Below are 27,806 nucleotides of genomic sequence, written 5' to 3' on the forward strand. Positions count from 1 at the left end.
CTCAGCACCTCAGCCCTTTTCTTGATCTCTTCCTTCACCTTGAAGCGCGTGATCATCCTTCCTTTTCACTCTGGGGCCCCAGGCCATGTGGTCCTGTCCACCATTAAACCTTCCAAACAGCCTTCATGTTTCCAGTGTGTTTTTCCCCACTTGGAACTGAACCCAGAAGGATTTTTCTTCCAACAATTTGGTGACCACGAAGGGACTCCAGGCTAACCTAACCAATGGACCAGGCCCAGGTAAGATTCCCTTGCTGGCAAACAGACCCATTGAGTCTGGGGGTTAGTTTTTCTGGACTTGGCCATTTGGAAAAAAGGTTTTAAAGGGGTAGAGTGTGGAGCTCAAAGGCTGTTTGGAAGGAAGGTGAGTACCTCAAAATTCTACATTTAAAGCAGACTTGTCCAACCCGCGGCCCGCGGGCCGCATGCGGCCCAGGTCGCCTCGTAATGCGGCCCAACGCCCACCCCAACCTTCATGAAAGATCCAGCAAGGAGGAGGAGGAGAAGCAGGCGCGAGGCGGGGCGAGGCGAGCAACAGAAAAGGCGGGCAGCCGCAGCCCAAAAGTCCCACCCCGCCACCTCCTGCTGTTGCCACCGCTGCCGCCCCCGCTGCTGCCACCGCCCCCGCCGCCGCCCGCCGCTGCTTCTGCCCCCCTGCCGCTGCTGCTTTTGCCCCCCACCGCTGCTTCTGCCCCCCGCCGCTGCTGCTTCTGCCCCCCCCGCCGCCGCTGCTGCTTCTGCCCCCCGCTGCCGCCACCGCTGCTGCATTTGCAGGAGGAGAGTAGGGGCGAGGCAGGCGAGCTTTCTTCCCCCTCCCCGCAAAATTTGGCGGAAAATTATAAAATAAAAAATAAATTTTTTTAAATAAATAATTAATAATTAATAATAAATAATTATTTTATTTTATTTTATTTTATTTTATTTTATTTTATTATTTTATTTTATTTTATTTTATTTTATTTTATTTTATTTTATTTTATTTTTATTTTATTTTATTTTATTTTATTTTATTTTATTTTATTTTATTATTTTATTTTATTTTATTATTTTATTTTATTTTATTATTTTATTTTTTTATTTTATTTTATTTTATTTTATTTTATTAATTTAATTAATTAATTTAATTTAATTTAATTATTTAATTTAACTTAATTAATTATTTAATTTAATTATGTGCGGCCCAAACCAAATTTTCATCTTCTAATGTGGCCCAGGGAAGGTGAAAGGTTGGACACCCCTGATTTAAAGCATATGTGTTGAGGTAATTCCCCGTTAGGAGATTGAGCGCACACAGGGAGACGTAGTGAGAGTGGTGAACACACAACCAGCACACAGATACACTGTATGGTAAAATGTAGGTTTTTACTTCCAGTAAATGGTTAAGCAAAATCCAACAAACAGTCCAAGTCATACATGGTTATAGCAGTCAGTTTTCAGTGCAGGGATAATCCAATAACAAAATCCAGTATCAAAAACAGTTCAGTAATAGACTCACATCAATCCAAGAATAACGATGATCAGCAACAGTCAATAAGGAAATGCAGGAACCAAGAACATAGACCATCAGAACATCTAGCAACTAGCAACTAACAACAACAGAACTAAACAACCCAGGTTTCTGGCTCCATCTTATGGCCATTTGAGGAACCACACCCAATTACAATTTTAGCATTCCCTTAAAGAGACAGTATTAAAATGTCTGTCCTGGTTTATATATTTCCAACCCAACTGTTAGGTGACTTACATTCCTAACAGTATGCTTGCATGTGTGTGAGAGGGCCCTTATCCCTAACACAATTGGATCTTGCTTCCTCTGTGCATTTCCTAACCGCAGAAAGACCAAAAGTCTGGAGAGCATGGGAGTTTTGCCAGAGCACAGGACCTTTTGTTAGGGAAGGAGGAAGAGCGTGTGTGTGAGTGGCTTCACCCTTGGACAGCAGCTGGATCTCATTTCTTTGTTTGACCTCTAGCCACCCTCTTGCCTGTTGCTAGCTCTACAGAGCCATGATCATCAGGACAGGAAAAGCAAGGGGGGCTCATCAGAGTGTGGGACCTTCTATATGTAAGAAGGAAAGCCGAGCGGGTTATGATTGAAGGGAGGGAAGAAAATTTTTGTTGTTTTTTGTCCAGTGTATCCCAAAAGCAAACCCTAGGATTTTAGGTAATTGTGTAATTTGGATATTAAATTAGTAGTGCCAGTACTTGCCTGCATAAGAGCAGCAAGTTTTCCTGGATTTGAGCTCTTCCAAATCCACTAAACGTGGGCCTGAAGTTAAAGAGGTGGAGTACCAGTACTTATCTGGGGGGGGGGAGAAAGTCTCACGGACTGTCTTTTTTGGGGAGAGGAAAGAAGTCTGCACAGGCAGTTTACCCCCAGTCTGAAAACTGTGGTGAAAAGAGAGAAAGAGTTTTTTTTTTAAACGGGAGTGTGCATATTTTGTGGAAGGAACCAAAGTCTCCCCCAGACACCTTTTTTTCTTGCTCTTGAATTTCTTGTGTCTGGAAACTGGGTCGCTGACTGACCCAACTAAGCCAAAGTGTGAAGGCCCCACATCGGAAGGGGAATAACATGGGAAGCGGTAGTTTGAGGGACCTGAGTGGAACCTCCCCCGGGAGACCTGTTGGAGGCTTGGGATGAGTGGCAGATGCCGACCCTAGCTGGCATGAGCAAGAAAAAGGCAAAATGTATGTGTAGGCTTTGCTGAGGGATACAGGAAGACCAATGTGGTAAATAAAGGTAGTTGAAAAAAAAAAGAAAAGAAAAATGAAAGAAAAGGGCAATATATAAACAGGATCACATGGGATTTTTTTTTTATTCTTTCTGTGTCTCTTTCTCCGTCTTCTATGCAATCCCGTGGTTTGTTCCTTAAGATTTGTGCCTTTCCCAATTTAACAGATATTTATTGTGGGAATGATCAGTGTGTGTGTAAACCTCAGAGTTTTGTTTTCCTCTCTGTGTCCTTGTTTGTATGTGTGTATGCGTGAGTGCGTGCGCATGTGTGTGTCTAAGTCTTTGTGAGTCCTCAAGATAACCGGTGCAACTATAAAGTGTCTCTGATTCCTTCATATATTAATTTTAAATTGTTAAGAGTTAGAGACACTGAGGAGAAAAGAAAATGTCTTCGCCCAGTTTGGTCAGGCCAACTAGACTAGATGAGGAACAGAGTTCAATTTTCTTTCCCCTCTGTGCTTTTAAGAAAAACCCAAGGTTATTAACAAATGTTTTAAGTTAATTTACAAGAAAAGTTTCATCCTTGCATTTACTGTGTGTTTAAATGAGTTTACCTGTTCACCTTTTCCTGAAGCATGTGAATCCAGTTTTTTCCTTTCTCAACTGTTGTGTCTCCATTTTGTTGAAATTGATTTAGCTGTTTAGTAACTGCAATACTGATGTGCTATTTTTCTTCCTCCTCAAACCATGCCTGCAAGCTATCTACCACCACCCCCTATCTCTAATCCTTTTACAATGCCTTTCCTGGTAGAATTACTAGCAAAGCGGGGAGGGGACCCTTGTTCTTTGTCTTTCAGCCCTGCCACATGTGGAAGCAGATGCTGCTCCCTAGAGACCTTCCATCCATTGGAGCCAAAGAATTGGGTTTGGATCCAGCCTCCATTGAAAGTCATTACAGCAAACCAGAGTGGGGCAGACCTTCCCAAGCCTGACTGACCACCCATACCACCAGGCCAAGCTTATGCCACCCAGAGACAAGAAGGAAAGGACCCTGAAATGGACCAGTAAAAGACTAAAAGACTCTTTTCAATCCCCAAAAGATAGTTAGAAAGATTATGGGTGGAGGGTGGAAATTCATTGTTAATTGAAAATTCATTGTAATGTGAAATCCATTGTAATGTTTTCTTTCTTGTATCATTTATATTGTAACCAGTTTGATGTACTCATGTAAGGATTGTATTTGAGAGTGGCTGGCTCAGCAAGTTCTGAACACCTTGGACTTCTGTCTGGTGGGAGGGAAAATTGTCTAGCATGTTTGTATTGTCTGTATTGTACAAGTAGCTACATACACAAGGACACACAAGAGAGACACACCATTCAGAATTAGATAGAGGTTATCCCTTTCACCTACATCCACACAAAGCTGCTCCTAGCTTCATTTTAATGTGTTGTTTTGTTTTGTTTTGTTTTGTTTTGCTGCTCTGTGGCACTAAGGCCCAGGCAGTCATATTGCCCTGCTAATCCCAAGGGGGAGGGGGCATCCCCCTCAGGCAATTCCTGAAGGGATAGTAGAAAAGAGATTTCCAAACCCCAAGTCCTGACTGTGACTCACAAATGATGCTGCCCAGTTGCCCAGTAAAGCAGGATATGTTGCACTGGTGGTCTCATGAATAGAAGTCCCAGGGCTCATTGTGTGTAACTTTAAAAATACTAAATAGACTGGATTGCACACTGGGTAACCTCAATTTGGCCTCACAAACCCTGGAAACTAAGAGCTAGGCAGGTAGTAATCATAACCTTGGAAATGGGCAGCCTGTAATTTAAAGGTTGTGGAGAATGTAGGGGCTTGTGCTTACAACCTGACTGTACTCTCATAAAAAAGTACATCAAACATCTGAAAATTAATTGACATGAAAAATTGGATACAGCAAAAAAAAATAATAATAATCCAGAAGTTTTCCCAGCCTGCTAGACCTTCATGGTTGAAGGCTTTTGGGAGCCACTGAAGGAATCCTTTTCTGCTGCCTCTTTTTCCCTTTGCATCAGAAAAATTAAAAGCACCCATCAAGTTCTCCCCGATGTGATCACCTTTTAATCTTTTGTCAAAACATTTGCGTGTTTTGAAAAAAAAAAGAGGGATTGTAGGAAGTTAGCACCCACACCTCTCCTAGAAAATTGAAATATCCTAGGAAATATTAAAAAGGCAGAATATTTCCCCTAAAAAGAGTAGAAATTCAAGAGCAAAAACACCTCAGAAGCAGAAACTCACCCCCACCTTTGTTAATGGGTGGGCCATTAAGGCCTGGGCCAGAATACTTTACATAACAAAGATCTCCAGGTAAAACTATAGCAATTGCATCATCATCCAGCAAAGCTCAACCAAGCCTGGAACTCAGGACAGCCTACAGTATGGCCTCATGGGAGTCTGACAACCAATCAGAATACAAGCTCCAATTCAAATCCTAACAAAGGTTATAAAACCCAGGCATTCTCAGCACCTCAGCCCTTTTCTTGATCTCTTCCTTCACCTTGAAGCATGTGATCATCCTTCCTTTTCACTCTGGGGCTCCAGGCCATGTAGTCCTGTCCACCATTAAACCTTCCAAACAGCCTCCATGTTTCTAGTGTCTTTTTCCCCACTTGGAACTGAACCCAGAAGGATTTTTCTTCCAACATCAGATTGACAAATTTATAAATTAATGGTTAATCCACTGGGCAACATTCTGTTGAAAGGTGTCAAAATGCCTTTCTTTCGAGGATTTGATTTTCCCACTGGGAGAGCTCCGGCGCAAGGATACGGACAACTGCTTGAAAGCTGGATCTTTTTATTTTTCAGGAAGGCGGAGAACAGCGAGAAGTCTGCGTTCCTGGGCTAGCTAGCTTCCCATGGTAAGTCCCTGGTTTTTTATACCCTTTTCTCCCTTTGTAAGTTGATTTTGTGTGAGTGTTTGTATTTGTGCCTAATGTTTCAAATCCTGCTTGAGTTTGTCTTTATTTCCGCCGGAGGGCAAACTCCGCAGGGTGGCCAGATTGTATTATTGGTTTTCTGTAATCTCTTTTACCTTGAAGATAGTTTTTCATATTTGTTCTGTGGCAATCTCCTGTCTGTCCCTTTTGTAATTTATATTTTGTGTCTTTTGTCTGTTTGTTTTGCTTATTTGGTATGTCCTGTGTTTGTAAGGGTTTTCTAAATTATCTTTTATTTCCTTTTCCTATCTGTCTAGTTTTCTTAATTACTTAGGCTTTTGTCTATAGGGATTCTTTAATACTTTTTATTTGATTCCTTTTCCTATGTAAGTTTGTTTTCTGGCTGACCTGATGTTCCCCTTGGGCTTTTCCTGTTTTTGTGACACTACTGTCTTCGTGAAGTTCCCTTTCCACAATTCCAAGTCTGGGAGGGATTTAAGGGCACACTCTTATTCTCTATCAAAACACAGTTTGCTTAAAAATCTTTCTCAAGTCAACATCAAAGAATTCTACTTGTTTGCCACCGATACCAGGTACCTGATCAACAGGAAAAGCAGTTAAATTGATATCCTATTTTCATATAAACTACCTGCTTACTTTTAACATAATCTTGTTTAAAGAGTTAAAAATATTATTTAAAGGGTTAAAATCTTGTTTAAAGGGTGAAATGTATGTATTAATAAAGGGTGAAAAGTATGTATCTTGATGTATTTTTTCCTTTATATACACTGAGCACCAAAGATAAATTCCTTGTGTGCCCAATCATAAAGAATTATATTCTATTCTAAAATGAAACATATTCTTAATAAGAAAAAAAAGGAATTCAGTGCCATGTGACCTGCTTCACCTATAAAGTAAATTATAAAATGAAGAGGAATTTGTGTTGGTTTTCATTCATGTTATTATCTCTAGAAAAATAATATTTTAAGCTTTTTAAAACAAAACTGCCACAAATGAAAATATAATATGAAAAGAATTAACTAAACCTTTGGTTAACTTCATGGGGAAAAATAAGAAGCCTGGTAGCACCTTTTCCAAAGAATTTTTTTTTTATTAAAAGGCATAAGACACTTCCATATAGTTTTCTTGGCACTGTTTAAAAAGTGCTTTGTCATGCCTTCTTGGGGCACTAGTGTATGTGTGTATATATTTCAAATTTCCAATCTAATTTGAACCTCTGGGATTTGATAATCTTCCATTCTAATTAGATCCAATCTTGTTTATCTTCTTTAAATTTGCCACATTGAAAATATAGACCATAATTATTCATATTGTAAAATTGGGGATTTAAGACAAAGTGACGTCCTACATTTCTGCAAAGTAATTAATTTCCCGTAATATTCAGAATGACCATTGTGATGTCATGGCTTCTGAAAATGCTGTACTATTGTTGCAATTTGGTCTGGATCTTAAACGACCAACTTCACGCCTTCTTTTAAAGATGCAGACATAGAAGTTGTTTCCGCTTGAACAGCCGGGTAAGGAAAAGTTATAATTACAGGACTGTACATTTTGCTTGTAGATCACCTCCAAGGTCCCTTCCAACTCTGATAATTCTATGTTCTTCGTCTGTAACCTTCTCTCGAGCCTATAAAATTAGAGCGGAACTAAAGTTCAGGGGTTGGTTTTCCGCTTGGACATTATTTCCTGAAGCTCTGCTTCTGTGTTTCAGTCGAATTGTTTCCCCGGATTGACAGGCTGCTAGATCCCAACTGTTAAGGCTGAGGCAATGGACGATCAGACGATTCTCAAGACTTTGCTGTACACCGTCAATTCTCTCTTACAGCAGCGGAGATATCACACCATGCTGGCGGTGCTCAAGGGCTTCCGCAACGGAGCGGTGTAAGTTTCAGCTGGGGACCGTCTTTCTTTCGCGTTCCTGTTCCGAAACTATCGCCGGAGTCCTCAGGGTTTACGCTGATTTCACTAAGAATTGAATGGGAGGAAGCAGATTTGCCCTTGACCGCTCTTGGCTGGGCTGTCTCCAACTTTGCTTTCGCTCTTCTTCACAGACCCCTCCCCCCGCCGCTTTGTGGGATGCTGCACTAGATTGCCTGGTATTGTCTGCTTGGTGAGAAAATAACGACCCTTTTTACTGATGTTTTGTTTATAGGTGTAAGTGACATTTTGTGTGGGCAGGCATACGATTCTCTCCCACTCTTGTGTAAATAAAGTTTAAAATTATTGACACAAGCTAAGTTGAGTGACCAATCTGACTGTCATCCTGGGGTAATTTAAAGTGGTCCTGGCTATTTTTATATCAGTACATTTGTTTCTTATGCTTTATCTGCATTTCATTTCAAATTTCATTTGAAATTTGCATTTCATTTCAAATCTGCATCTCATTTCAAATTCATAAGAATTTCAAATTCTTATGATTGACTTCAAAGAAGTATTACTGACAAAGTGAAAATATGTCTGCTATTATACTGAGTTTTCATTTCCTTTTAGAGGACAATATTGGTTCAGTATATACTGTATTAAGCTAAAACATTGCTGTAGAACCATATATAAGTTTACGGAACAGCAGTGAGCTTACGTTGATGCCTTCTAAGGTCTGGATTCACCTGGATTTCATTTTTAATCATTCATACTTAATGCTTACAATAAATTATTTTTTGTTTTCTTCTTGTAATCTCCAAAATCCATTCATTCAATTATCATTCTAATAAAGCAATTGTTATTCTATACATTGTTTAGTAGTTACTTATCTCTGCTCCTGCAACATTGTGGCTAGATATTTTACAATCATTCTGGTGTTTAGAGTAGTGTTTCTTTTCTAGTGGCTGGTACTTCAAAACAAACTCTGTGATTCTCTTATGAACAAGATTATCTTCCTGTCCATGGCTGTTTTTATATTTTCAAAGCATTAAATATCATTTCCCACATGATAATGAGTATTCCAAGAAGCTAAAAGCAAGGAAGAGGTTTCAGAACATTGTTTTAGTGATATACTAAATCTGAGCATTCAGATTTATGTGCCATATTAGGCAACCATGTTAAGTCTTTCAGTGTAGAACAAACTCAACTTGTTTGTGCAATTTATTTCCCAATATATATGGCAAAGGAGTTGTGAAAAGTGCTGATTTGTCATCCCAAGAACTGTATCCCCATATTCTGTTTTCAAGTTACATCAAGCAATAATTAGGGGATCCTTGGTACTCTGAGCTTGCTCTTCTTGCAGGTGTTTCATTACCCTAGGTAACTTCATCAGTGCTAGTAAAGAGTACTGTTTCCTGTCATTTTATATTCTGGTGTCTTGCCTATCTGTGTGGGTGGCGGCAGTCTTAGAGATTCTTTGGTTGGGCTGTTTACTGATGGCTTTTTGGCAGTTTCTTGATTGGGGTATTGCTTACTTGCAATAATTGCATTCAAACACACATTAAACTTTATTTTACTGACAATTTTATGCATTTTCTTTGTTTTTGGCAGTTATGGAGCCAAAATCCGTGCCCCTCATGCTTTGGTAATGACATTTCTCTTCAAAAGTGGAAGGTACATTTCTCAGAGCATCTGTCACTTACAGAATAAAGCCATAGAAATTGAAGAAGCCTACCTTGTTGTGTGCATGTTTTTTAAAATACAGGTAGCCCTCTACTTACAACCATTAGTTTAGCAACATTACTGAAACAAGTGACTTACAACTGGTACTCACATAACCATCACAGCCACTTACAACCATCCCCACATTCACATAATCAGAATTTGGGTGCTTGGCAACCAATATGTATTTATGATGGTTGCAGTGTCCCGGAGTTACTTGATCATTATTTGCAGTCTTCTGGAAGCAGAAGCCAACTTCCAACAAGCAAAGTCTTACTTAACGAAGTATGAGTTACTTAATAAGTGCAGTGATTTGCTTAACAGCTGTGGCAAAAAAAGATCATAAAATTGGGCATGACTCAACAAACACCCTGTTTAGCAATGGAAATTCTGGTCTCAATTGTGGTAAGTCAAGGGCTATCTGTAGTCTTTTAGTACACATTGTGATTTCTCTCTGCATTCTTAATGTTTCTGTTTGGATGTTTTTCACTGAATTAAATACTGTATATTAGGACAGAAAAGGGATTATCTTGTATTAGATTAATAATACCCTTTGTCCTTTTTGTACTTAAATCAGACTATAAATGTATTTAATACTGTTTTATGAATATTTATCCATAGAAACAACATTTTCTAGGAAATCAAGGGAGGGTTATGAGGCAATCTAACAATACATACGTATATATTCTCAACTAAGTTTCACTATGTCCAATGCAGCTTATGCTGTCATCATATCAGCCCTTAATGTAAAAGTAACATTGCAATCTTATCCATTGTAATGTGATTCTGTAGTTGAAGATTCATTAATTTATAGATGTTCTCCTGACTAAATAGAATTCAGCTAGTAGATATCACAATTTCTTCTTTGAATTTTTAATAATTTTAACGATCTTAGTCATGTCAGATTTAACTTAACTGCCATTCTTTGTATGTTAATTCAATGTTAATTCCAATGTTTCAGTTTCTACAACTATGTTTTTTAAAATGCCACAAACTGTAAAAATTATAAACATTTGAGTACATTGACTAGAAAACATATTTGTGCTCTTTTATTAGAAACAGATTGGCTTATGTGGCTTTAGTTTTCTAATTTTTCTGAAAGTGAAATGAAGATCATGTTACTTTTTAATGTACATCAGAAGCAATGACTAATAATATTTTCAGGGAAATATTATAATTGATTTATTATATTTTCAGGGAAATAATGTTATGTGTAATAATTGTTCTTTGTTTCTTCCCTTCAGCCTAAAGGAAAAATTGAAAACAATTCTTCAAGCTACCTATACTCATTCTAGATGTCTGGCCTGTTTTGTATTCATTTATAAGGGTTTGATGGCCATGCAATCACGAATGCAAGGAAAGAAGGTTCCACTTCATTCTTTCATTGCAGCCTTCATTGGGGGCTGGTTAGTGTTTGGGGAAAGTAATAATGTTAACAGCCAGGTAAGCAACTGTGTTGTTTTGTGTTAGATTTATGGTTCTATTGATCTCATGAAGAGTGAAAGGGAAATTAAAAAATTTAGTAAATTGTTCCATCACATTCTTCCATTATTAATTTTTGTGTATCTGCCACAGATGGGGTAGTGAATTTATCTGTATACAATTCTTCTGCATCTTTCTTTCACTCTAATAAAATGTAAGAAAGGAATTAGTAATCATAAGCTTGTATGCTGCCCAATTCTCAACTATTCTGGAAGGATCATAGCAATCATATTACAAGAACATTAATAAAAGATAAAAGGTGGCAAGTGGGATGAAGCAAGGGGTCTCACTTTCCTGTGCCAAAAGCTTGGGTGAAGAGCCAAGTCTTCACAGCTCATATAAACAATAGTAGACTGGGGTCCCTTTGAGTCTTGGGGACAACCTTATTCCAGAGAACAGGCCCTACTATAAAGAATATATGCTATCTATTTGCTAACCACACTCAATGAACATTTTAACAAAAGATAAGTATTGTTATTCAAATGATAAGCCCATTTAGAGAAGCATTATATCTTCCAGGATGAAAAAAAATATTTGGTAAGTTACAACCGATACTTCACAGTGGTAGATAATTGTGGCAGAAGAATTCCTATCCATGTTGATTTTTCACTGTAAAATTTAAAAATCCAGATATAATTTGGATGCTTTTTAGGAAATGTATTTTGAATACAGATGCATTTCTTTTGAAACCAGTCTTGATGCAACTGAGAAAGGATTTATTTATAGCTGATACAGTATTTCTAGCATTAGATTTAGGAATAGATGTAAAATGTTGCTGAACTTTATTAAAATGCAAGCAGTCTGGTTAAAATTAGAGACTGATTTTGATATGAAAGAACTAGATGATCTCCTTAATTGAAAGTTGTTTCAAGTAATCTCATTTTCCTGTTGTGCTAATTGCCTAATTTTAATTCAGTACTTTTTTCCTGAACAGATAAATATGTATCTATTATCTCGTATCCTGTTTGGCTTGTCTCGATTGGCAGTAGAGAAGGGTTATATCCCACAGCCCAAACAAGATACCTTCCCAATTTTTGCTGCTATGGTTTGGGGGATTGTTCTTTGGCTTTTTGAGTATCACCGGCACACTCTACAACCATCACTACAATCATCCATGACCTACGTATATGATGACAGTAATGTTTGGCATGATATTTCTGACTTCCTTGTATATAATAAAAGATCTACTACCAAATAAACCTGACAACTATTTGGATAAAAACACATTCCAATGGCAGTTAAAATGATGTATATCTGAACATCCTTTGCAATACTGAACATTTATATTAACATTGGATATGAATGTCTACTTGAAGTCTGTCCACAATGTTTAGTATAGATTGCTGATTTCTTCTGATTAGAGCTTGAAACGAGTATTTTATAAGCAAAATATTTTGTTCCTTTTTCTTCAAGATACCTAGTTTCCCCTTTTATGCTATCAGCTGAAGAAAATATCCCTTCATTGTTTTAAAATCAAGAAATATGAATTAAATGTTAAAATATAAGGATCAGATGACACAAGTATCACAAGTATTTTTTGCATCTAGGTGCAACTATGTTATCTACAACTTCTTCAGCAACAAAAGAAATAACCAAATTTTCTGCATGTTGGATATCATTTTATAATGATCTTGGTCTGTAGTTATGGTACTTGGAAGTGTTATTGCTTATGTTTTGTTTATCCATGCCTCTTTTATCAGAGCAGATAACATATCAAACCAATTTTAAGGATGTTTTTTTTAAATGGACTTTTTAAATCCAGTTGCATAAATATAAAACAAAAACTGTGGGAGTTTTTAAGTACACTATCCTACAAAATGCTTAAAATTTAGTAACGTTAACAAATAGAGGAAAATTGGGTTTTATTTCTTGGGTTTCTAAAATGAAAGAAGAGAGTAAATAGTATGGTGAACAAAGGAAGGGTGTCAAATAGGTTATTCTTGTTGTGAAATCCTGTAATATGATGGGGGTGAGGCAAGAGTGTGAATACTAAAAAACTTTTCCTTGATTGAAGCTTTACTAGATGGAAAATGATGCAATCATACATAGCTAAAACTATTATTGCAGTTATCATACTCTGATCATACAGTCAACAGGTACAATTCTGTTTAGCAATCCACCAAAAGTGCCAAATGGAGCATTAGATTTTATCTCTTTCTTTTATTAATGAATACAGATGTGTATTGTATTTTTTGACATTTATTTAACATATATGGTCACCTGACTCGCACACAGTGACTCCGGGCTGTGTATAACTTTAAAAATCCACATTTTTTTTATTTAAAGAAAACCACCCTAGTGCAGAAACAACAGAATCAGACAAGCCATTTGACTGGCTCAGAATGGGGTCCCCAAGCCGTCTGACAAAACCATGTCTTCAAGACCTCGTGGAAAAGCATCAGGGTAGAGGCCAATCTTATCCCTGGAGGAATGATGTTCCAAAAATTTATAATCCAATCATGTGAACTGACTAAAGCTAGTCTTTTTGGGTCTTTTCCGGGCTTGTACAGATACACAGAAAAGCAATGTGGATTTCTTATTTTAAAAGAACAAAAAATTGGACTTCTAGATGAAATGGAAGATCTTGCAAAATTCATTTGCATAGCAAGCATAGATCTTCCTAAAATGTTAATTTATTTTCATAATTTCATCTCTCTGTATCATTATGAATACTACACTTGGTGGCCTCATGCACTGCACACACACACACACACACACACACACACACATACTACTGCTGCTAAAAAAAACTAGGTTTATGAATTAAAATATCTGACTGCTGTCCTAATATCATTTTACAGTAATCATTTTCAACACAATGAGTATAGTGAAGAATCTGTTTTTAAACACCATTATACAAAATGAAGCAGCTTTTTTTAATTGAAGAAAACAAATGTACTTTTGTATGTGCTGGAGTGTTATTTGAAATAGGATGCTTAATAGGACCTTGGTTAAAAAAAAGCAAGACTGATTATAAGGCATTAAAAATTATTGGTTATGCTGTTGCACTGAGTTTTGATTTATCATTGAAAATTTGCTTATGGTACCAAGTGTATATATTTGGGAGCCAAGAAAGTTTTGTATTTAATTTATAGGACTATAATATGTGGCTTGTTAATTCTTTTATCACACATCTTTACTTTGTTTGTTTGATATATTTGTTATCTTGCACCATTAAGTGTCTGTTCTCATGAGATAATCTATGGCCTTCTTTCTGAATTCCTTCCATACAAATATTTAAAAGCCACCATGCCAAAATCACTATCACGTCATGTTTTATGTTCAAAGGAATAAATATCAATCTGCTTCAGAAAATTATTGATATTTTGGGCAACGTCTGCCCTAAGCTTTTATTGGTTCTCGTCTCACATCATTGCTTTCATTCAATGACACCTCCTGCTGCCTTCTCCCTAAACAATGGGCAATATTTCTTCTAAAAGTTGAAGGATCAGCATATTTTTAACTAGTACTTCAAATAGATTTTAGATTTTTCTGTGTTTCTTTTGAGCTGCAGTCATCAAACAGTAATACTGAGTTTTCTTTTTTTAAGGATATTGTTTAAGACCTTGTCTGAACTCACACAAAGCACAGGACTGTAAAGCAAATCATATGTGATCACTCCACTACTGTTCCTATAGCTTACAGATGAGGTCGAATCCCTTCTGCCACTAATGTGACTGAACAATGCTGGTGTGTGCTAGGGAAGTGAACTAGAAGTAATGGGTCGGTCCAAAGACTCTTGGATACATAAGTTCCATTCCTCACTCTTTCAAATTGTATTGTTTAGCAAGCTAAGTATTCTGTTTGGTTTTCATGCTAATAAGAAGGAAACACAAAAAGAATAAGGCGACCGTTTGGAAATCCAGCTCCCAAACAGCTTGCCCCATCAAAATTAACCAAGTACCAACTATCTCGGCCCTGAAGATGAAAACAGATGCATATGTGAATTGCGTTAAAAGCAGTTCAGCAGAGGTTTTATTTACATTGAGGACATTTTAACAGGAGATCTGGATTCCTGATCTGAGAAAATATTCATCCTTACTTAATATGCCATGATTTTATTAGGCTTGAAAAATGTTTTTTTTAAAATAATAATATAAAAAGTATCTATGCTATATTGATACAATATAAATTGAATGAATTATTTATATTATTTAAACTGAATGAAATAGATTTAGAAATGCTGTACAGGCAGCTTTTAAAAAAAATAAAATAAAAAATGAGGAAGATTGGAATAAGTCATTATCCTAATTTGAATACGAAAAGTACAATCTCCTACATAATTCAAAGATAATCCACAATAAGATTTTTCCCTATTTATAAACACTACTTAACATAAGTTCCCTGACATATTTGTGGATCTTAATTGATATTGTAGGTGCAGGGTCTCAAATAGCATTAACTAGTGGAACAAATCATTTAACAGTATAAAGAATGTATAAATACTTTTTTCTTAATATAGGAACTTTCCTGTGGGTATCATGGAAGTTTCTCTTTAGATTTTTTTAAACCCTTCATATTGGCAACAGCAAATGGCCATTTTACGTATATTCCTGAATTTAGACATTTTGGAAAATAGCCATGTGTTTTTTATGATAATAGATTTCCCCCATTCACTGGAAATGTTTATGTTCTATTTTTTGTTCCCTGTTTTCATATGGGTAGATAACAAAAGTTATTTTTAAAATATAATTTCCAATATAGGCTTTTTCAGGCTGTTGTAAACTAATCATATTTTTGTATGTTAGAAATATTAGGTGGCTATACTGTACAGGTAGTCCTCAACTTACAACCACAATTGAGCCCAGAAGTTAAGTTGCTAAGTGAGAAATTTGTTAAGTGAGTTTTGCCCCATTTTACAACTTTTCGTGCCACATTTGTTAAGTGAATCACTGCAGTTGTTAACTTAGTGACATGGTTGTTAAGTGAATCTGGTTTCCCATTGATTTCGCTTGTCAGAAGATTTCAAAAGAGGATCATATGACCCCGGGACTATCTGCAACCATCATAAATGTGAGTCAGTTGTCAAGTATCTGAATGTAAATCATGGGGATGCTGCAATGGTCATAAGTGTGAAAAATACCGTATTTGCCGGCGTATAAGACGACTGGGCGTATAAGACGACCCCCCAACATTTCCACTCAAAATATAGAGTTTGTTATATACTCGCCGTATAAGACTACCCCCTCTTCCACACACCTTCCACTTTTGCACTTTTTTTTTTTTTTTGACGCACTTTTCTGCTTTGGACAATTTTGAAATGAGCTAATCCAATTTTGAACCAAGAATATGCAAATAGCTATGGAGTTTAGAAATGAGTTTTAAAAATATTTTTCATTGCTTACCATTAAGCGTAAAATATGTTGTAAATAAAATGAGAACACAGGAAACGTTCTCTTCTCAATACAGCTGACTTCTCTCTCTCTCTCTCTCTCTCTCACACACACACACACAAAAACCCGGACACTGAAAAGGCTGCCAAGGAACAGTATATTCAATGCCTTCTCTTTAATCAAGAAACAAGGAATTCCTTAGAATCTTTTTTTTTCCCCAAGTGGCCCTCTTTAAAAAAAAAAAAATGGAGGTAACACTTTCATTCAAAAAGTCTTCCAGTATCTGGAGTCGCTCAGACATATTGAAGTGAGGCAGGAGAGTAAGTGAAATTTGAAATGATCCAGCTACCGTTTTCTTCCCCTCCCGCCCGAAGGCCATTATCTCCACGTCAAAACGAACGAGGGGAGGCAAAGAAGCCAAACACGCTAAAAAGGATCTCTTTATTTTCCTACACAAGGTCACACCTACTTTTCCGCATTCAAAGGACAACCTCTCCTCACCACCAACACACACACACACACACCCCAATACCCGCAAACAATGTTCTGGGCATTAATCACCATTGCTACATTAACCTGGTAAATTTATACCCTGCCTCCCCCAGTGTTGCTTTGACGGCAGGATTTCACACAGCGGGGCGCTCGCTCGCTCTCTTCCCCTCTCTCCCACCGTTCGCACATGTTGGAAGCACCGTAAAACCTGATAACCCACCCTGGGGCTCCCCCATCTCTTAACCTACAGCTGCCCGCATGCAAAACCTGCGTGCAAAAAGAAAAAAAGAAAAAGAAAAAGAAAAGTACGCCGCACGTGAGGATCTTCGAATCCTCTCCTTCCCCACACCGCTAAGGAAGGAAGAGGGGGAAAGGTTGCATGAGCGTGGCGAGTGACACCCGCCACACACACACACACACACACACACACACACAGCTCCCCCCCCAGCCTCCCTCCCGGCTGCAACTCAAGCTCGAAGTGGGAGTCGGAGTCCTCCCGGCGTATAAGACGACCCCCCCACTTGGAGGCATGTTTTTCAGGGCAAAAAAGTCGTCTTATACGCCGGCAAATACGGTAGTCATGTCACTTTTTTCAATGCTGTTGCAACCTTGAATGGTCACTAAGTGAACTGTTATAAGTCAAGGACTACCTGTAATTACCTATCCTTACATAATTCACAGAACAGATTGTCTTTTTGAAGTGTGGAATATTCAGGGTGTTACCTAGTTATTCTGTTCCTCTCTTTCAATAAAACAAAGTGATCATATTGTGTGCAAGTGCATTTTTAAAAATAATATTGGCTATAAAAAGATACTGATTATGAGTGCTGACTGAACTCTTTTTCTCTCAAACCAAACATTTTTAAAGCTGTATGAGTCACCTAATGATTCTTCCTGAAATAATAATGCCATGGGCACTACATACCAATACAGTTTTGAACTTCCCTGAAGAGGGACTGCTGATTGCGATTGTCCGCGGCTTTGGTCCGTGCTTCGGTGTCGGAGAGCCCCGATCAGTCTGATTTAGAGCAGAAGCTGCCTCGTAGGGGCGGCAGAGGAAGGGGAGACCGTCAGCCGGGTAGAGGAGAGTTGCAAATCCCCTTGCTGGCTTGGCAACTGCTCCCTCCCAAAAAAGTCTGAAGCGGTGGTCTAAAATGGCCACCCTGAAGGGGAAGATTAAGCTTGAATAAGATTGTGCTGGAGAGAAAAAGAAGTGAACAGCAGGAGGAACGGGACGATATAGTTAAATGGAAAATACCCCCAGGATTAACTTTTTCAAGAATCTTTAAGAAAGGATTTAAAGCAGCGAAGAGAAAGGTGGAAAAAAAAGGTGTGAATTGCTTTTGACAGTGGTGGGGCTTTGAACTGAGAAAGGTAGAAGCTGGAAAAAGAAATAATTTAACTAATTTGGATAAGTATGTTTTGATTCAATATAGGCACTAGTAAAGCTGAAATATAGATTGTTAAAGAGAAAATGTAATACTGATTGGATTTGATTTTTATTCTTGGTTTAAAAAGCTCTGAATAGCTGGGAAAAAAAGGGGGTGAAGATCTGATATAAGAAAGAGTGCCATCTAACTGGTTAAATTTAACTTGTTTTTTTTTTTCTAAAAGACTCTTTCTTAAAAACTGTAAGGAAAATTGATACAATAAAAGAAGAACTTTGAAAAACTGAAACACTGTAACAAAGAAAGAAACAAGAAGATTCTGCCCTTGGATTAACTGTTGATTCTGGTATGGATTTTGCATTGGATTAGCTGAGGACCAAGACTCGAGAGGAATAAAATAAAAGCTGATTGTTGGAAATCAATTTCATAGACACTATTTGGATTAAATTGTTAAATAGAAAAGGTTTAAAATGGCAATGTCTCTTCTGGAATTAAAAATGGAGCTTAGAAACATGAAACAAACATTACAAGAGCATGGTTGAATCGTTGGGCTTTGCTTTAAAATTATGGAAAATGCGATTGCAGAACATGAACAACAAAGACAAAATATAGAAGAGGAAGTGGAACAAACTTCAGAAGAGGCCATTTTTAATTCTCATCAAGAACAAAGAATTATGGAAAGAAAGAGGAAAAGAGTGGGAAATAAATATAGGAGATAAGAAATTAAATAAAGAGGGGAATATTCCAATAATTAAAAAAGGTAAAAAGAATCAGCAGAAATTCAAAGGGTGGAAGGAAGCTACAAATAGAGAGGGGGACAAAAACTGGAGTGGAAGAATAAAGGGGAAAATAGAAGGGGAAAAAAGGGATAAGAAACAGGACTTGGAAACAAAGAAATATGAAAATTGTAAAAAGGTGGGGGGAAATTGCTTAATTAGACATAGAGATAATGGTTGATTAATATTCAGAAAGGGGATTCTGCAAGGTATGGGGGGTTACATAAACAAATTTAAAGTTATGAAAAAGGGACATATAGACTGATAAGATGAAAAATAGAACTGTTACTTTTGATCATGGAATTTAAGCTCTTATGTATAGAGATAACTGCAATAACTAATGGAATATGTTTATTAAATATACTGAAATAATTGAAATGAAATTTAAGAAGGGTTGTAATGGAGTAGATATTTTTTTAGAAGTGGATTGCAGGCTTTTTTGTTTAAATATATAAAGATGAATGGAATAATTAATGGAATTTTTGTATTAAATATACTAAAATAAATGAAATGATATAGGAGGAGAGCTGAAATGGGATTAACACCAGGGTTCAGGATTAAATGAGTAGATTAATATGTCTTCTTTTTTGAAATTGTAAACAAATCTTATGAAATTAAAAAGGGGAAAAACTATGCAGAATCAGATTTATATACACTATGTAGTTTTAAAGGGATTATTAATTTTAATGTTTTAGGTAATAAAATGTTAAATGTTTAATGGGATTTAAAAGAGGAGATAATGAATATGTAGTACTTAGAGATGGCGCATTTAAATTGATATTTTAAGGGGGAAACTATTTCTTAGAAGGAGTGTTTTTAATTAGAATTTAAGATGAAATATGTGTTAATGTGACAGTTAAAAGTATCAAAGTATAATAATTATGAAGCTAACATAGGTGAACTAAATAAGAGGTAAACATTTGGAATAATATAATAAAATAGAAAATGTATAAAAGCATTGTTAAGATAAGAAATTGAATATAAAAACTGTATATGTAACCATCGTCATATTTGTATGTATATGTGAAACCTGTAATCATGCTGTTCACTAAAGAGATGTTAAAATGGGGAAAACTGAATAAAACTTGTTTAAAAAAAAGGAATGTAATATCATTCATTAGGCTTGCTGAATTCATGCTCATTTTGATGATTAACTGAAATTATTTTTGTAGGGGGAGAGAGAAATCCTGATTTTATTGAAATATATTTAAAACATTTTATGTTATATACATACATCAAGCTACATAAACTCTGTTTGTTTGATTTTAGTTTAGTGCAATGTATGGATATGGCCACTGTGGCTTATAAACATGGCACATGGTCTAATGCTTGGCAACTTTAAGATGTGTAGATTTCAATTTATGGCTGGCTTAGAAATTCTGGGGGTTGAAATCTCTGTACAGATAGTCCTTGACCATAATTAGGAAGAGAATTTTCATTACTAAGCATGTTGATTGTAAGCCATCTAGCATTGCCTCTAGGCAAGATAGGCAACACAGAAGTTTAATAAATAAATAAATAAATAAATAAATAAATAAATAAATAAATAAATAATAAAGCAAGCAAGCAAGCACGGCAGTTGTTAAGTGAGTGACACCCAATTTTGTAATCTTTTTTGCCATAATTAAGTGAATCACTGCAGCGATTTTAAGTGAATCACACTGTTCTTAAGCAAATACAGCTTCCCCCATTGACTTTCTTTGTCAGAAGCCAACTAGGAAGATCGTAAATGGTGATCATGGGACCCCAAGATAATGCAACTGTTATAAATACATGCCAGAGATGCCAAGCAACTGAATTTTGACCACGTGACTTTGGGGATGCTGCAACAATCATAAGTGTGAGGACTGGTCATAAGCTGAAGTAACTTCAAAAGGTTGCGAATTGAATTGTTGTACGTCAAAGACTACTTATATCTTAAGGTTGCCAAGATAAAGAAATACTGGTCTAATGCAATATGTAAACCAGCTAATGACTTGCTCAGTTTGCTTAAGATGAAAGACTTAATGTAGCTTTAATCAATGTAATAAAACAGTAAGTTAAATAGATACCTTCATTTGATATCAGAGTGGTGTATATTATATATAAATTATTTGCTTTAAGTTTCATTCTGTGCAACTCATGTTTATTTTTATATTTTAATTGTCTTTTTACAGGATGAATAACCTGCAGTTAACAGATTAATGTAAGAAACATGAAAACAATAACTCTGGCTCACATTAAATATAGGAATTTACAAATGTAGAAAACTAAAAGAAAGTTGAGAAGAAAAGGATATTTCAAAAAGATTAGATTCCTGTTTTAAAATGAAGTTTTTTGGATGGCATATAAAAATTACACAGAACCTTAAACTTTTTAAATTAAAGACATTTGAACAAAATCCTTATTGTATAATTTTGTAATGTGAATATCAGTTGTAATTTAACATCTGCTGCCTTCATTAAAATGGTATAAAGAGCAGTTGAATGTCCACATTAGAAGCAGCTGTCCTGCCTACAACTATGCCTTTGCAATACAGCCACACGTACTAGACATGTTATCTACTTCTATTCAAAATGACCGAAGCCATCAATTAAATTTGCTTTAATATATAATTTTATACACTTTATCTCCTATCACAATAACATCCAGAATGAAAATATGAAATATAAAAATACAAAGAAAACATGGTAACTTTTGTTAATGCAGATTGGCACCAACTCTCCTTCAAAGCCAGCCACAGTCTGTCTGCTTGACATGAATCTAGTTTATATGTGGTACAACCTATGCTATGGAGGACCTTATTCATAACTTTGGTCTTCACAAAGTACACCACTATACAATGTGGGCCTCTTGAAGTTCCCACACTGCTCCACATTATTCCATTTGGAATAATTCCAAAGCAATGTTCCACCTCCATATTCTAAAACAGGCATCTGCTTGTTCTCTCCTGCTGTTTACATCTAATAATCACACCTACAATATATATCACTCCATCTTATACTTTGTAACACCCAACAGGCTTTCTCCAATATAGAAAGTTGGGGGGAATGGTAGCTTCTCTAAGTGGCAGGCCCAATGCTACACCTGTTCAATAATCCTCCCAGAATCCAAAATGTGGGGATCTGCCTTTCATAGCTATTGAAGCTTCCAAGTGCATCCTGATAACAAGGCGAATAGTCCACAGAACTTGCCAAACCATTAGCTCATCACTTTGTCTGCATCAGCTTGTGTGTTGAGGCTACCCTGTTTAGCCAATTTTCCTCTGAGCAGTTCTCTAATGATAGCCGCACAGCCACCTCCATTGCTTCCAAGTACGGCAACACTGGAGTCTCACTTTCAACAACTATTCTTCATTTGCTGCCTTTATCACTCACTGGCTCCTTGCCATTTCCATTTGTTACAAGGTCAGCTTTTCCAATTATGATTTTTTTTCTATCTTCTCTGTCTCCATTTCCCTTTTTCATTAAGCTTTCCAATACTCCTGGCTTAAATCTTCCTATGCAACTTACTCTCCCCCACATTATTAAAAAAATCCCTTTCTAATCTATCTAGACCTTTCTTACTCCAAATAAAATCCTCAAATCTCCCTACCCTCATTGCAATGGCACATTTCCTTAGGAGCCATCTTTTTAAAAAATACAACATTGTATTAAACTTATTTTTAATCACATACACATTCCTAACAGGAGGGAAAAGATAAGTTATATGAAATAATAGCTTATTTTATAGCACAAAAGAGGACAATTACACATGCTAATAGAGGTAATCCCCAGGTTACTAGCGTTTCCTTAGTGAACATTCAAAGTTACGTGATAAGCGCCCCTAGCATTTACGAACAAGTCCCAAAATTAAAAATGTTGCAGCACCACAGTAGTTGTTCCACCTTACGAACCGCAGAGACTCCGCAATATTTGCTCTACCAGGGGCCGGGGCTTCATAGGGACTAGGCCTATGGATACTCACCTCATCTAGAGACCCTTTGCTTTATTGGCCTGTTTTGATGCTTCAGGACTTCAGTGAGTATGCAGAGAATACAGGCCTAAAGTATCGCAAGATCACACCAGATCAGTAGTTCAAGATCTCATGCTACTGATCTTTCGTGATCTCATGATACTTTAGGCCTCTGTTCTCTGAAAACAGAGGTCAGGATGAGATCCGCAGCACAAGGCTTTGCAAATGGAGGGAAGGCCTGAAACATTGAAGCTTTCTCTCTGTTTGCAAAGCCTTTGTAGCCCAAAACAGAGCTTCGGAGGGCTGCCGTTCCAAAGCTCTGTTTTGGGCTGCGAAGTGCTGGACGAGGCCTGCGTACACCAAAATGAAGCTGTGGAGGGGAACATGTGGCTGAGAGGCTGGAGGAGATAGCTTGCTAGATCTTTGTACAGTAAGTGAACCAGCACAGCAGGTTGGGGGGAGGAAGCAATTGTGGGGAGCATGAAGTATTTCAGTGGGTCTAGGGAGACCTTGGGTGGTCTTAAGCAGGTGGCCTGTTCCATCACTAGGCCCTCCCACGGCCTTCCTTCCCCCGAGTTACCTCATGTGTACTTAACGAGCCATGCATTTGATTAGCGAATGCATGCGCAAAAGGAGGGAGTGATCACATTCAAGATACGTGATTCACTCCTATGAATCCTCGGGTTACGAATGGAATGGGCAGACTCTATTACATTCGTAACTCAAGGACCACCTGTATAAGCACAAAGGCAATGCAAATATGTTACTATTCTTGCTATTCTTGCTATTCTTCAGCTATGATATTTTCAGATAAGCCCTTTAAAGGCTTTATGAATAAAATATTTTTAAAAATTTAAATCCTGCAAAATTTTAAAGGAAAATCATGATGCCTCCTCTCTCGTGTTTCAATGCTATGTAGAACATATGAAGCAAAACATACAGTGTACTTTACATATTAGAGCTGTGTGGAGTACATGCATTTTCCATTAAAGGAACAGCCCTCTACAGAATTTCTTAAATGTAAAGGCCAAATTGAGCAATTACATAGAGTTGTCTGAAACATGTTCCTTGTTTTGTTTGTTCATTTGAGGAAGATATTATTCTGTGGTGGTACCAATGTGAACAATTACGTATGTCTATTTAAAATAATTTCTCTGACTTTATCCCCATGGCAAGAAATATTTTGTTGTTCACCTGGAAGAAAAGGGGTAATTTGTGTGATACTAAGTAGAATAGCTACCAGAAGAAAAACTTAAGCAGTTCTGCAGCTGCTTGCTTAAGACTGTAACTCCCCAAGGCTATTTGTCAATTAAAGTTGGTCTCCTGTATAAAATATTCTTGTATCATGCATATAATGTACACATTCTTTTTATAGTCTTTAAATATACAAAGCTTCAAAATAAAGATTACAATTAAAATTCTATACATTTGAGATGAAAGGCATTGACTTTTCTTTTAGTTATTTCAAGAGCAATGAATTGACAAAGAGAAAAAACAGGATTTAGGAACTACAATAAATGAAAAACAACTTCAGCCTTTTAAATCGTTGCTTTTGGCCTCATGTCATCAAAGTCATTTTATGACTTTATCAATATGTTGTTTGTGGATTCTAAATCTTCCTTGTGTATGCAATCTACTACACAATCATAAAATTTTTAGTTTCTTATAAATGAAGGAAACTCAAATAATGCTTTCAAAACACACATCGGTATTCTCTATATTATGGTGTAGAACACAGAGCATAACAACTAATGCCAATTTTTAAATGTATTCTATCTATACAGTTAGGTCAAATTTTGAACAGGACAGTGAGTTTCAATATCTATATTGCACTACCATACAGCAAAAATTGGCCAGATGAAAACACATCTAATACACACGGTAACATAAGATGGTGAATAAACATAGAGGCTATTAAGGAAGGAAAGGAAAGAAATTGGTTTGTGTACTGGCAAACAAAGAAAAAATATATGTAAAATTTTCCATTCAACTCTTTTTAATCTTCCTGCTTAGGAGAGCATAAAATAGATTGGAAGCAAGTTGATACACTTCTATGTCCTGCCTACCTTTCATCCCATACACTAATTAAAAATATTATGGGATTGACAGCTAGTCTTGTTAAACCCCAAACTACATATTCTCCCTCCTGCCATTTTCCTTTTATTGATTTTTGAAAAGAAATATATTCATTAGGAGCACACTATTTGCCTTTCTTTTGATTCCATATCACATATGAAGCTTTGGAATGACTTTTTAATTCTACTGGGAGCTTCTGAGCAACTTGCCATGGGGGCTGCCTTCTCCCCCCAAAAAAAATCATCTTTTGTGACAGTAGGAGGAACAGCTGGTGCAGCAGCTGTGTCTAAAAACTGCATAATAAGAGACTTGTAGAGATGGGGAAATGAAGAACTATCACAAAACTCTGCTGTAATTTCTCACAGATGGAGAGAGAAAAAAACTTCAAGGTATAGACTGCATCCATCTGGTCAAACTGCTCGTCATTTTGCAAAACTGTATCAGCAATGGTTAACCTCTGAGACAACATTTGTATACGTTGCCGATGTGACCGTCTGCTAAAATGAAACTGAATCCTGATCTCAAAATATCCTTTGCTATAAACATAAAAACCAGCCAAGCTTTCTTTGTTATTTTAACAAAGAATTCAGTAGTCACATGATCTCTTAGCCCAGAGTTATGAAGACTATGGCCTTTTTAAGTGTCATACTTTTTAAGTATGAAGGCAACTGCCTCCTAATAGTATGATTTTTAATTGAACTATACTTTGTGTGTGAATGGTTTAATCAAGGTGGGGGGAGGAGGCAGTATTATCTACCTACCTATCTAATTTCTATACTGCCTATTTCATTTCTATGATGCTGGGCAGTTTACAAATAAAACTATATAATCATATAAAAAAGACAGTCAAAATACAGAGTCAAAAACAGAATTAAAGCTGAATTAAAACAAAATTAAACAGTGAAAAAGTGTAAAAAGGCCAGAGGGAGGCTATGGTATCATGCTACAAAGATGCAGCTCAGCATAAAGAAAGCCATTTATTTATATGTTTGTTTGCCTTCGAATCAGGCTTAACTCCTGATGACTGCCTGGACAAATCCTTGCAGTTTTCCTGGCAAAATTTTGGAAGTGGTTGGCCACTGCCTGGTTCCTAGAGTTGAAACAGAATTATACAAAATCATCCAGCTGGCTTCATGCCTAAAGTGGGATTAGAACAACTCAGGGTCATGGTTTCTAGTCTGATGCATTAACCATTATGAGAACCAAACTAGCTCTCATATTAAATATAAAGGAAAAATGGGTGATTGGGGAAAAAAAAAAGAAATGCCGAAATAGTAAATAATCTGTTAGTATTAAACTAAGAGCAGGCTTCAGGCTCCACTGAACCATAACATGGTTGCACCTAATGTGACTTTTACATTTGCACTGTAGTGTTTCCTATCTCAACCATGGTCTAGGCAGCGGTGGGATTCAAATTTTTTAATAACCGGTTCTGTGGGCGTGGCTGTGTGGTCATGTGACTAGGTGGGTCAAAAGACAGAAACTCACTTTAACAATGTTCTTAGAGCAGGGGGTTGGACTAGATGATCTCCAAAGTCCCTTCCAGCCCTGGATTGCTGCGTTGTTTCAAAGCATCCTCTGAAGCTGCGTCTAGTGCCAGGGTTTGTGGTCCTTCCTTCCTCTCCTTTTTCTCTCCCTCCCTCCCTCCATTTTATCATCTGAGCCTCGGCAGAGGCCTCATCTATGAGCAGTTGCTGGTAGGCCTGAGCCAAATCCAGCTTGGCAAAGATCGATCCCCTGCCCAAAGGCTGTAAAAGGTGCTGAACCACTGGCACCGGGTAAGCACTCTGCTGTAAAGCTAAATTCAGAATGCACTTAAAGTCACCACATAGACAAACCGAACCATCGTGCTTAATTGGAGTCACTATTGGGGTTTCCCAACGGGCGTGGTCCACTGGTTCAAAAATCCCTTGAGCCAGGAGTTTATCAATTTCTGCATCCACTTTTGGCTTAAGTGCAAAAGGCACTCTTCTAGGTTTTAGACACAAAGGGGTGACCTGGGGATCCAAATTAAAGGCAATGGGAGTACCATTGTATTTGCCTAAATCCCCCATCAAAAACACTGGCAAATTCTTTAGTCAAGGTTTCTAAGTAAGAGCCGTTTATATTGTTGATGCCAGTAATGCCAAGCCCAAAGGATTCGAACCAGTCAAGCCCTAACAGCCTAAGGAGGAAACCTTCCACAATGACTAATTGAAGTCGCCCTGTAAACTGTTTAAACTGAACCCTAAATTTCCCTGACCCAATAATGGGTATAGCCTTACCCTGATAATCCTTAATTTTTAGAAAACAAGGTTTCAGGTGTTTTTTTGCTATTTTGGGCACTAATCGTTTAATAGTGCCCCATGACACTAAGGATAAAGCAGAACCCGTGTCATCCTTCATCTGACAGGGTTTTCCCTCTATACTAACGGTGAAGTGAATTTTTTTCCTGATGGCTGAAGTAGTTTGACCAATGCCCAATTTATTTGGATGATTATCCCTGATAATTGTGAAACAGCCATCCCCTTTTCGTGGCTGCTTCCGAGGGGTTCCCTTCTCAAAAGATTGCCTTGGATGTGAAGGAACAGCTGGCATAATGGACCTACAGACTCTGGCTATGTTGCCTCTTTTACCACAACGCTGACAATCCGCATTTTTGAATCTGCAGGCTGTTTGCGGGTGGTTCCCCCCACAGCCCAAACAACCTAATTGTCGAGGATATACCTCGGTATCCCATCCTCATCGCCGGTGTTCTGTTCTGCGAAAGCAGCAGGGAAGAATGAGGAGAGACAAGCTAATCGGTTGCCAACTGTTTATTAATGCTAACAGAGAACAGCTCAACTGACCGTACAGCAACAACGAACAGGGCATCTGACAGCTCTTATATACTGGCTGCTCAGGCAGGGCAACCAATCAGCTCTCAGAATAGAGTCCTCTGTCTGCTCCGGACCAGAGTGAAGACTTCGGACACGACAAGAACAGTTTTGCTTCTGGTCATGAACAGATCTTTGGGTGGCAACCAAGCAAACCCAAAAATCGCCATGGCGATTTTCCCTTCGGTGCCATTTTTTTTTTTGGTCTACACATGTGCAGACGGTCTTGCTTCCGGTCACGACCAAATCTGGTCGCGACCATAATCCTGGAACAGATTTCAGTTGCAACCC

The 27,806-nt window shown here is 37.4% G+C and overlaps 1 protein-coding gene across 2 annotated transcripts; it reads left to right on the plus strand.

Moving 5' to 3' along the window:
• Positions 1 to 5,428: 5,428 nt before the first annotated feature.
• On the plus strand, positions 5,429 to 13,762 carry PXMP4 (peroxisomal membrane protein 4). Of its 2 annotated transcripts, XM_026681693.2 has the most exons (5): positions 5,429 to 5,559; positions 7,310 to 7,479; positions 9,070 to 9,132; positions 10,425 to 10,623; positions 11,597 to 13,762. In XM_026681693.2, the coding sequence occupies exons 2-5, from the start codon at positions 7,367 to 7,369 to the stop codon at positions 11,858 to 11,860; spliced, it is 639 nt and encodes a 212-aa protein (XP_026537478.1). In that variant the 5' UTR covers positions 5,429 to 5,559; positions 7,310 to 7,366; the 3' UTR covers positions 11,861 to 13,762. The 2 variants fall into 2 exon arrangements, with proteins under 2 accessions (XP_026537478.1, XP_026537477.1); XM_026681692.2 differs by lacking the exon at positions 5,429 to 5,559 and having other exon boundaries at positions 7,341 to 7,708.
• Positions 13,763 to 27,806: the final 14,044 nt, after the last annotated feature.

The sequence above is a fragment of the Notechis scutatus genome, chromosome 3 (genome assembly GCF_049901735.1).
Source record: "Notechis scutatus isolate UNSWTSFEM ecotype Mainland chromosome 3, rNotScu1.2, whole genome shotgun sequence".
NCBI classification, from domain to species: Eukaryota; Metazoa; Chordata; class Lepidosauria; order Squamata; family Elapidae; genus Notechis; species Notechis scutatus.

Coding starts and splice junctions, on each gene's coding strand:
- PXMP4 (XM_026681692.2), top strand. CDS start 7,575: ATGGGAGGAAGCAGATTTGCCCTTGACCGCTCTTGGCTGGGCTGTCTC. Junction 7,709..9,069: donor TGCCTGGTATTGTCTGCTTG/GTGAGAAAATAA, acceptor TGTTTTTGGCAG/TTATGGAGCCAAAATCCGTG. Junction 9,133..10,424: donor TTTCTCTTCAAAAGTGGAAG/GTACATTTCTCA, acceptor TCTTCCCTTCAG/CCTAAAGGAAAAATTGAAAA.